This window comes from Dendrobates tinctorius, unplaced genomic scaffold (assembly GCF_039654945.1).
Source record: "Dendrobates tinctorius isolate UK_male_01 unplaced genomic scaffold, ASM3965494v1 ptg000004l, whole genome shotgun sequence".
NCBI lineage: Eukaryota > Metazoa > Chordata > Amphibia > Anura > Dendrobatidae > Dendrobates > Dendrobates tinctorius.
The window spans coordinates 41,078,554-41,089,679 of NW_027361672.1; the positions used below are offsets into that span (position 1 = coordinate 41,078,554).

At 43.4% G+C, this 11,126-nt stretch overlaps 1 protein-coding gene across 1 annotated transcript in view; it reads right to left on the bottom strand.

The window, feature by feature from the left end:
* The window catches only part of LY86 (lymphocyte antigen 86), a 92,845-nt gene extending 83,892 nt beyond the window's left edge, over positions 1-8,953 (bottom strand). Inside the window, exon 1 of the mRNA XM_073567319.1 lies at positions 8,710-8,953. Within this exon, the coding sequence (XP_073423420.1) occupies positions 8,710-8,830 (121 nt within the window). The 5' untranslated portion in view covers positions 8,831-8,953. The remainder of the gene's footprint in view (positions 1-8,709) is intronic.
* Between the last annotated feature and the right edge of the window lie 2,173 nt (positions 8,954-11,126).

Genomic DNA, 11,126 nt, shown 5'->3' on the forward strand with positions numbered 1-11,126 from the left:
CCCGGAGTTCAGACCATTAAGCGAGTGTGATCGACAATATTGAAGTTGTTTGGTGCTTGTTTACTATCCTCTTTTCGCCGACTGAGGAAAAATGATTGGCACAGATCAATCACAAGTAGATGTTCCCGTACAGTATCATGTTATCAGTAGCATATCTGCGATGTGCTGATGAGAACAATATGTTCCCGAGAACAATTATTTTTGTTCCTTCATAAACAATTCAATCACTCGATGAATAAGCAGTTTATTTTAATGCACCCCAGAGTCCTCCACATGGTAAAATGCACACTCCATAATCCTTCATATAGTATAATGTGACCCATAGTCCTCCATGCAGTATAATGTGCTCCATAGTTCTCCACATAATATAAATTGATCCATAGTCCTCCATATAGTATAATGCACTCCCAATAGTCCTCTATATAGTATTATGTGCCACATAGTCCTCTATATAGTATAATACACTGCCCATAGGTCTACATATAGTATAAATACCTACAAAAAATTGGAAGTATATGCCTAATATAAATGAATCATAATCAATCTTTATTCAAACACCAAATATTAAAAACAATAATAATTGAGATATTGTCTACATATAGTTTAATATACTTCCCATAGTCCTCCATATAGTATAATACACTCCCCATGGTCATCCATATAGTATAATGTACACCCCATAGACAGTATAATGCACCCCATTGTCCTCCATATAGTATAATACATTCCCATAGTACTCCATGTAGTATAACACAATCCCCATAGTCCTCAATATAGTATAATGCATTCCACATAGTCCTCCATATTGTATAATACACTCCTCATAGTCCTCCATGTAGTATAATGCAATCGGCATAGTCCTTAATACAGTAAAATGCACTCACCATAGTTCTCCATACAGTATAATGCAACTCCCATATAGTATATACAGCATAATGCACCCCATAGTTCTCAATAGAGTATACTGAAGCCCCTATATAGTATACATAGTATAATACACTCCCCATAGTCCTAGATAAAGTATAATTCAGCCCCATAGAGTACAAACAGTATAATACACAGCCTTTAGTCCATGATATAGTATAACCGCCCACCACTCCAGGAGTAAGCAGCACTGAACATGAGCTCCTGAATTTTCATCACTTTTTACCTTGTAATGAGGAAACTTTAGGACACAACCTGGAAAATTTCATCCCCGTGGAATACAGAAGTGAGCAGGACGGAGCCGGACTAATGATTTTTATGAAAAAGGAGGAAAAATAAGTTCTAAAGGACAAAACAAGAATCTCATGGAGGACAGACAGCAACCACCAGGCAGCACCAGGTCCGACATCCAGAGGACAGCAAGCACCCTCAGGTAGGACCATCCTCAGCCTCACCACACTCATAATCTTGCTAGAACTTAAAACTATCAGAAATAAGAATTAAAATTATAAAAATGGAAAATGTTAATTTGGAACAGGAGAAACAGAACAAAGTAAATGCTGATAGAGAGCCGGAGACGCAAGGCGGTAGGGGGTCAAAGATTCTGGAGATAACACACCCTGAAGGGCAGAGGAACAGTCATACAAAGAAAGCCATAAAAACCGCCACAATTAGAGAAAACCCAGAGACACTCTTTGCTGACTTCACATCTAGTGAGGAAGATAAAAGGAAAACCAATGTGTTATTCTTCACAGAGCATCTCCGGGCCTGGCACACCGCCCTGTGCAAGCAATATCAATATACAACCAAGTCTGATACCAATAATGGCCAGCAGATCAGAGTCTAAAACCATAAAGACGAGGAGTGCAGCTCACTTACCATCACTCTATACAACAGTGGCACCGTACTGGTACAAGGGACTGAGGACAATCTGGAGCAATTTGAAGACAGATTCCCTCATATTAAACTCCAGGCCCAATCCCACAAAGAACAACAAGCCCCAGCCACCTCTGATATTCCCACCATTACAGCCACCTCTGATGTCCACAGGCCTACAGAGACCTCCAGAGACACCACTGCCCCCAATGCTTCACACCCCTCTCCCAAGGGCCTCAGAGACTGTGTTTCTCAGCTAGAAAGAGAATTTGTACAATTTAAGGAAGAACATCTGAGAAACACTGGTGATAGAAATGCTAATGACCACATAGTTAAGGAGATAAACAAACTGAAATGTGAATACAGGTCATCCTTGCAGGAAATAAGAGCTGCAATGTGTGAACTGCAGAAAGAAAATGCCAGGCTGAGGCAGGAGATAGAAAAGCTGAAAGCACCAACACCTGGACATCTGAGCCAGGAGGGGGCCATAGAAATGAGGAGTGCAGGGGACATGACCTCCACTGGCCAGGAGGCTGAGAGGCCAAACAACCCCAATATGGAGGAACCGGAGTCTAATCAAGGTGAGCCAGAAATAAGACCCATAGAAGAGAGAAGAGAACCTGCTACCAGCATAATCTCCAGCACAGACCCCCATCAGCAGCCACATCCCCCACCAACAACATCACAAAGTCCTGACACCGTCCTCATAATGGACTCAAATGGGAAATGCCTGAATACAAGGTGGCTATTCCCAGGAAAAAGGATCAATAAAATCTGCTGTGCAACTATTGAGCAGGTGACAGCGGTCATCAATAATCCACGGTTTTCCAACCCAAACCATATCATTATACACACTGGCACAAACAATCTGCCAGACCAGCACCAGCAGATTCCAGGACAACTGGCCCAACTAGCAAAGACGGCACAACTAAAATTCCCTGACAGCAAAATCACTCTGTCATCTCTGCTCCCAAGAAAGGATATACCCAACCACACCATCCAGAACATCAATATGGACCTATCAGCAAAAATGAAATCTGTGCCAGGAGTGATTCTGACCCAACACCCCTCCATAAATCACCATCACCTCTATGACAGTAAGCACCTGAACAAAGAGCTGAAGAACATTGTACTGAACAGGGACCACCCTAGGTCTGGATTCAACACCAACCAGAATCCCGTGAAAAGAACCCCGACAATAAGAAGGAAAGAAACAACAATTATATCAAAGGAAGCTGAAAACATACAGCCTCACCCAAAATTGGACCATCAGAGGAGGAGACCACCATGGAGGAGTTCACCGACCTCACACAGAGACATGCAAAACAGAGGCATCCAGAGCAGAGATATACAGAGCAGAGATATGGAGGAGATGAAGACTCTGCTCAACACAGTGTGCAGGAAACTAATGTGACTGGATGGAACCAACATCATTAATAAATCAGTCAGAGATGAGGTGTGTCCTACACAGCCACACTCATTACAAGGTATATACACCCAAGATATATAGAAAAATGACTTCACTTACAATCAGCAGCTGGAATATTCAGGGTCTCAACATCTCGGCCTTTGGATGTAAAACAAATGACCCTGACTTTATACAAAGACTGATAAATATAGACATTCAGATCCTCCAGGAAACATGGACCAGAGCCAAAAACGAATTTCTGGTGTCCATCGGATACAGGGAAATCTCTGTCCCTGCCCTGAAAAATAAAAGCATCAAACAGGGCCGGAGCTCAGGAGGAATACTGATCTGGTATAAAGAGGAGCTCTACCAGTACATCAAACCGGTGAAGAGAGGAGGCAGCCACATATGGATTAGGATAAGCAGCTCCATCCTCACCTCTCAGTCTGATGTCCACCTCTGCGCCACCTATATACCACCACCAGAGTCACCCTACTTCAATCCAGACTGCTTCGGGATCTTACAAAGAGAAGCTGCCCACTATCAGGGCCTGGGCAAAGTTCTCATCTTTAGAGACCTCAATGCAAGAACAGGGAGAGAAACAACTTCCTGACCACGGATGGGAACATCTACATATTTGGAGCAGAGAATGACAGCCAAGACTCGGTAGTCACAGAGAGAAACAGCTATGACAGTACAGACAACAAAAGTGGTAAAAAGCTACTGAACATATGTAGAAGTTTAGGACTTCATATTCTTAATGGACGAACCAAAGGAGACTCCTTAGGGAGGTGTACACTAAACTCCCATGTAGGGAGAAGTGTAGTAGATTATGCCATTACAGATATGAACCTGGCAAATATCAGTGCCTTCATAGTCTCCCCACAAATGCACTTGTCAGACCACAGCCAACTTCTTCTGTACCTGAAATCTACAGAGAAACCATCCACTCAAAAGCCTCAGCAGAGCGGCGTCTTCACACAGCCTCCATCCTTTAAATGGCACAAAATGTCGGCATTAAAGTATAAAGAGGCTCCCAGCAGACCCGAAATACAGCGGATGCTCCACCACTTCTACAACTACGAGTACCAGCCTAACCCAAAGGGAGTGAGTCAAGCTGCAAAAGACCTCAACAATATATTCTATGCAATGGCCAGACTGTCTGACCTTAAAAAAGTCAACTACAAGAGACCAAAAGAAAAACAGATCAACGGATGGTTTGACAGAGAATGTAAAGCCGTAGAGACCCTGATAACAGCCACAAACAAGAAACACAGAGACCCCAACCACCCGGGTCTAAGGGAAGCCTATGAAACCATACAAAGGCAGTACAAAACCATCCTCAGGAGGAAGAAGCAGAGTTACATCTCCACCAAACTTAACCAACTCCAAGATGCGCTCCAAGATAACTCCTTCTGGGAACTATGGAACCACATGGGCACAAAAGACCAGAAAAACAACATCCTTATCCAAAATGGCAACATCTGGCTCCAGTACTTCAGAGACCTCTATAAAGACATTCCAAAGGAAGAACTAAGCCAAGAACAGGAAAGCATAATGGCAAAACTAAAAACAATGGAGGAAAAAGTAAAAAGCTTCCAAAACCCCGAGGATACACCTATTACATTACAGGAAGTAGCAGAGAGAATCTCTTCCATAAGATGTAGAAAAGCCGGTGGCCTGGATGGAATCCTACCAGAAATGCTGAAGTACAGCCCACCAGAAATACAAGGCTGCAATGGTTAAACTCTTCAATATTGTGCTAAGTGCTGGCTACATCCCTCGTACCTGGAACCAAGGCCTCATCACACCCATCCACAAGAATGGGGACAGGTATGACCCAGCCAACTACAGAGGAATATGTGTCAGCAGCAACCTGGGAAAACTGTTCGACAGCATCCTGAACAAGAGGATCCTCAGTTTCCTCACCGAGCACAACATCCTCAGCAAGAGCCAAGCAGGGTTCATGCCAAACCATCACACCACTAATCACATCTACACCCTGCACAGCCTCAATCAGAGACACATCCACAATACAAAGAACGGGAAGATATACGCCTGTTTCGTGGACTTTAAAAAGGCCTTTGATTCGGTGTGGCACCCAGGCTTATTCCTGAAACTGCTGGAGAGCGGAATAGGAGGAAAGACCTATGATGTTATCAAAAGCTCCTACACCGAGAACCTCTGCAGTGTGAGTGTGAATGGCAGAAGAACGGTCTATTTCCAGCAGAGCCGGGGAGTCAGACAAGGCTGCAGCCTAAGCCCAACGCTCTTCAACATTTACATCAATGAGCTGGCTACCGCTCTGGAATCTTCCACAGCAACATGTCTCACCCTCCACGATGCGCAGGTGAAATTCCTGCTGTATGCAGATGACCTGCTGCTTCTGTCACCAACCGAGAAAAAGGCCTCCAAGACAACCTGAAAATCTTAGAGAAATTCAGCTCCACCTGGGCACTACCGGTCAACCTAAAGAAAACCAACATCATGGTGTTCCAGAAGAGAAAGAGAAAATCAGACCAGCACCCTTCATTTGTCCTCAACAACTGTGCCCTTACAGGAACGGACAAATATACCTACTTGGGCCTAGAGATTCACCAGTCAGGGAGCTTCAAACAAGCCATAGAGCCCCTGAAAGACAAAGCATGCAAAACCTTCTATGCCATCCGAAGGAAACTCTACCATCTGAAGCCACCAGTGAGGGTCTGGTTAAAAATCTTTGACTCTATCATCGCCCCAATCCTCCTGTATGGCAGCGAAGTCTGGGTTCCTCACACCTACCCAGACTGGTCAAGGTGGGATTCCAGCCCAACAGAAATATTCCACCTGGAATTCTGCAAGCACCTTCTCCAAGTCCATCGGAGTACCTCCAACAGTGGTGGCCGGGCCGAGGTGGGCAGATTCCCTCTACAACTAACGGTTCTAAAGAGGGCACTGTCATTCCGGGCTCACCTACGTAGGAGCAATCCAAGCTCCCATCATCATAAAGCCCTGACACATGTAGGTAAAACAGAAAAACCAGGATCCTCGGAACAGCCCACCCAAACCCAACCTGACCAGAACACCAATCACAACAACCTGACCAAAGCCGGAATCAGGAAGATGGTAGACGAAGGCCAGGAGAGGTACGTAAGTGACTGGAAGAACAACATCATCAGCTCACAGAAACTGACCATGTACCGGAGTCTACAGAGAGACTACAGACTTGCCCCATGCCTGGAGAAACTCCCGGACCTCAGAGACTGCAAGATCCTGAGCCGATATAGACTCAGTGCCCACAGTCTGGCCATCGAATCCGGCCAACACAGGCAGAGCTACAAGCCCAGGGAGGAAAGACTGTGCCAACACTGTGACCAGGAGGCCCTGGAGGATGAGACCCACTTCCTGCTACACTGCCCCAAATACTCAGCAGTGAGGGACACTCATTTCAGGAGACTCTCACATCTATTCCCGGATTTCATCACCATGAAGGAGGAAGAGAAAACATATATCCTGCTGGGGGAAGAAAAGAGAGCACTGGAGATAGCAGCGCAAAATGTGAGCAAATGTCATAGACTGTGAGAAAGAGAACTATGATATGCCATGGACTTCTATAACCCCCCACCCTGGATCTGCCCCATGCCCCCCATCCACCTTCCCTATGCCATGGACTTCTATAGCCCCACCCTGGATCTGCCCCATCCCCCCATCCACCTGCCCTATGCCATGGACTTCTATTGCCCCATCCTGGATCTGCCCCCATCCACCTTTCCTACAGCCCCTACCCAACATCACTACAGTCCCTATCCCCATTCCCTTCTGTACACTTGCTTTGGCAAAACTAATGTGCATTTAGTCCTGCCAATAAAGCTTATTTGAATTTGAATTTGTATAATGCAGCCCCCACATAGTATCACAGCTAACATATAGTATAATGCAGCCCACATATAGTATGTATAGTATAATGCACTCCCCATTGTCCCTGATAGAATATAAGGCAGCCCCATATAGTACATACAGCATAATGCCCTCCCCATTGTCCTCGATAAAGTGTAATGCAGCCCCATAGAGTATAATGCAGCCCCATAGAGTGCATATAGTATAATGCTGCCCCCATTGTCCTCAATAGAATATAATGCAGAACCATAGAGTTGATCCCAGCCCCATAGATAATAATGCAACCTCATAGAGTATAATGCAGCCCCACAGAGTATAATGCAGCCCTATATAGTACATATAGCATAATGCAGCCCCTATAGTCCTGCAGTACTATGGCCACCACGTGCTTAATGATATATATATATAAGAATACCATACTCACCTCTCCCCATTCTCCCACTGCTCCTGTCTCTCCTGTGCTTCTCCTCTGCAGCTCCACTTCCCGACACTGCGTGGCACGAAATGAAGTGACGTCATCACACCTGCTGTGTCAGATGTAGAGGTAGAATCATGGGAGAAGCAGCGTCACCTTAGGGTCTCTCCTCCATCATTGCATTCAACGATATCAGCATGATGTTGAAACAGTTGAGTGCACAATACGGGGCTGGGGCTGGGTGCCAGCAGTGGCACCAGGCCCCCCTGACTTATGTGGCACCACTGCCTGGGTGCCCCTGGGGGAGAGTGGGTCCTAGGGAAATGCCTAGTATACCTGCCCCTAACGTCGGCCCTGCATCGGGAGCTGTACAAATGTTTATGCGATTATCTTGCAGTACTAGTGGTTAATGCCAAAATTTTGTCATGGTACTAAAGTATATGGCTTTTGGAAGGGAATGCGGTTGGGATCTCTGTTCATGGAAATGAAAACCGTGCTCTAATTACTTTTCAGCCCCTTAAAATGTAATAATATTTAACTAAGGGTACATATTTATTGCCTTCCATTCACTTTTCTACCATCAAAGACCACCAGGCATATTAGGTATTAACCAGGGTTACTATTTCTAGGCAAAATCTGGGCAGCTCATAAACATTTTGCTGTCAACATTGCGGGATCCAAAGAGCTTGTAGACCCCCAATCATAATACTTTAATGTGTGAAAAATTTTACCTGACACCAAGTATTTGATATCACATCTGAGAGCAGCATGATGTAGGGTCAGTGACCCTCATTCCTGATAAGATGGCAAAAACCTGGTGACAGATTCCCTTTAATACAGAAGCAGTGCTTTTACAATGCCATATGCCTTTAATGTTGGCTTTAAGGTACATGTTTATTCTTTATGGAAACGTACAATTACAATTAGTTTTCTGCTTATAAACATAGAATAGAAAACACACATTTGTGCCACAATGAATTACCGTGGCTCTGCGCTGTGACTGTCTCACCTCTACACAGGTTGTAGTTTTAATGAAAAATACCTAGTTCATGCTGAGCTGGCAGGCAGTGCTCCGTCATTGTATGCCCTTGGTAAAAACAGGCATTGCTTGCGTTCTAAGTTATCCTCAGCATGACATGGAAGTTATTAAAACAGTCAGGACTATGCAGTGATCTTTAGCAAACAAGGATTCAGTTTTCCGTGAACTCACCACAGCTTTTGTAATATACTTCAAAGTCCTTTGTCTTGCAGATTGTATGTGTAGGCCATTCTTTCATTTCTCCTGGCCACAGGAACCAAGAAATAGTGAGAAAGATAGCGAAATTCTTCATTCTGCAAGGAGCTGTCTTTCTTCTCAAGTAGAGGGTCAATTTTAGCCTGCTGTTTGTGATAACTTTTAGAAAACTAATTTCTACACATCTAGTCCTAATCTTAAATGTCAGATCTGTCTGGAGTGTGGGTATTTCGTAAATGATCAAGCAACGGCAATATTAGTTCCTCATAAAAGGTCTTGTTTCACTTCTTAAATTCGTGTTTTCGCATGTAAATGCTTTACTTACATTTTTAGGGAAGTATACAATGCGTCTTAATATGAAGCACACAGGAAAAAAACAATAAAGAAAAACAAATCATAATTTCTTACCGTAAATTCTCTTTCCTTTAATCCGAAGTAGCAGCAACAATGAAGATTCTATTCTCCTGGAACAAAGAAAGGTGATAGAAATTAACAAGCAAAAAGGGGGCTGCTTGGCACTCCTAAAAGGGTGCACAAATAGGGTTCCACTCCAATAATTATAAAAATGAGAATGCGGCACTTCAAAAAGTGGATGCAAAAATAATAAACTTTAACTTTATTATTTTTGCATCAACTTTTTTGAGTGAATCATTCTCTTTTTTATAATTATTGGAGGTGATAGAAATTAGTTTAAATTGTCTTCGGTCTATAAATACCTCCTAGCTTGTTATTACATATATTCAAGAAACCTTAGACCCAGAAAAACTGCGGAAAAACACAACTATATTGGAAGGGAAAGTACGTGCTGCTGTTTTGGACTAAAGGAAAGAGAATTTAAGGTAAAAAATTACACTTTCCTTGTTGTCCTGCAGCAGAACAATGGGGATATAGCAATTAACCATCCATTGGGTGGGTACTCAACCCCCAATCAAAAGAATCATTGTGCCAAAGGCTGACTTTCCAGAATCTCTGATGTCTAGACTTTAATGTTTCACGAGGGTATGGGCCAAACTCCAAAAGCCTGTCCTGCAGATTTGTGGAGATAGGTATGCAGCTTCTTTCTGCCCATGATGTGGACATAGCCTTAGTTGAATGGGCTTTTATAGCCTGTGGAGCTTAACAGCGTGCTTGCTTATAGCATTTTTTTAGGTGACCAAATACCTATTTTCCATCATTATTTGCAAAATAAATCTTGCCAAATCAGACAAGGTGATTTCCTGGATTTGTTTTCTCATTTTGACTCTCATAGTTGTGGTCTACCTATGATGTCAATTACAGGCCTCTCCCATCTTTGGATGGTTGGATAAAAGTGAAAGAGAGCTCTCTAAACTATTCTTATCTTTCTGAAGTTGGACTAGAGGAGTTTTTCTCTTGGTGACCATGTCTCCCTCACCCTCTTGCCCTTCATGTGGGCGCCCCATCCTGTTAGATGTACATATGTTACTATATCTCTCCATATAGGGGGAGCAAAAAAATTCTATCTCCAATTAGCACCCTTTACTTCTTACAGTGTTTGACAGGCAGCTGCAGCTGTGTCTACTGATAAACAGCAATGAGCGATCAATCACTGAGAGGGGCAGGCCATTGCAATGAGATGCTCCCCTCATGAATACACCATACTCGTAACCTTAAGTCCCTTATATTCTTTGCTAACTAAAAGTAGCCAAACTGCAAATTTGTATGTCTCATCAATGTTTAGATAAGAATTTTAACAGTATAACAGTGCAAACAAGTAGGGCTCACACAAGCGTTATTAATTTCTAGGAAGGTCCCCATTGGCTACAATGGGGTTCATCTGATTTTCATTTTACTTCTGTTTTATGGACAGAACTAAAAGTGCAACATTTACTTAAAAAAACGGAAAACAGATGGACCCATTATAATTAATGGGCGCTTCTGCTTCAAACATCCATTTTTACATGACTTTGTGAAATTCATTTCTCCCTTCTTAAAACAAACCAGAGAAGCAGAACTTCAAATGCGGAGGTTATCTGGAGACTAATAGAAGAATGCACAATCAATATGCCTTGAAACCCACCCAAATCTACTGCTTGCATAACCCCCTAGAACTAAAGATCCACACATACTTATACAGAGTGAGCTTGGAGATCTTTAACAAATGATGGTATAAGTAAACCATTTCAGATATGAAAACTACTTGCTCACCTCCCAAGATCAAAAGACCAAGATAATAATAGGGCTAGAGTGGCCATATCAGTGAGATCCCCTCAAGGTCCATGGCTGGCTCTGGAAGCCCCACAAATATAGGGTGAAGGTGCATATCCTCAACCTATGCCCCATATAGAGCCTCATTCTCAGGATCAGTGCTGGACCCTAAAGATTGGATGCCCTGCGATTTGTAAGATAGTCCTAGTGGCATATGTGGCTCTCCT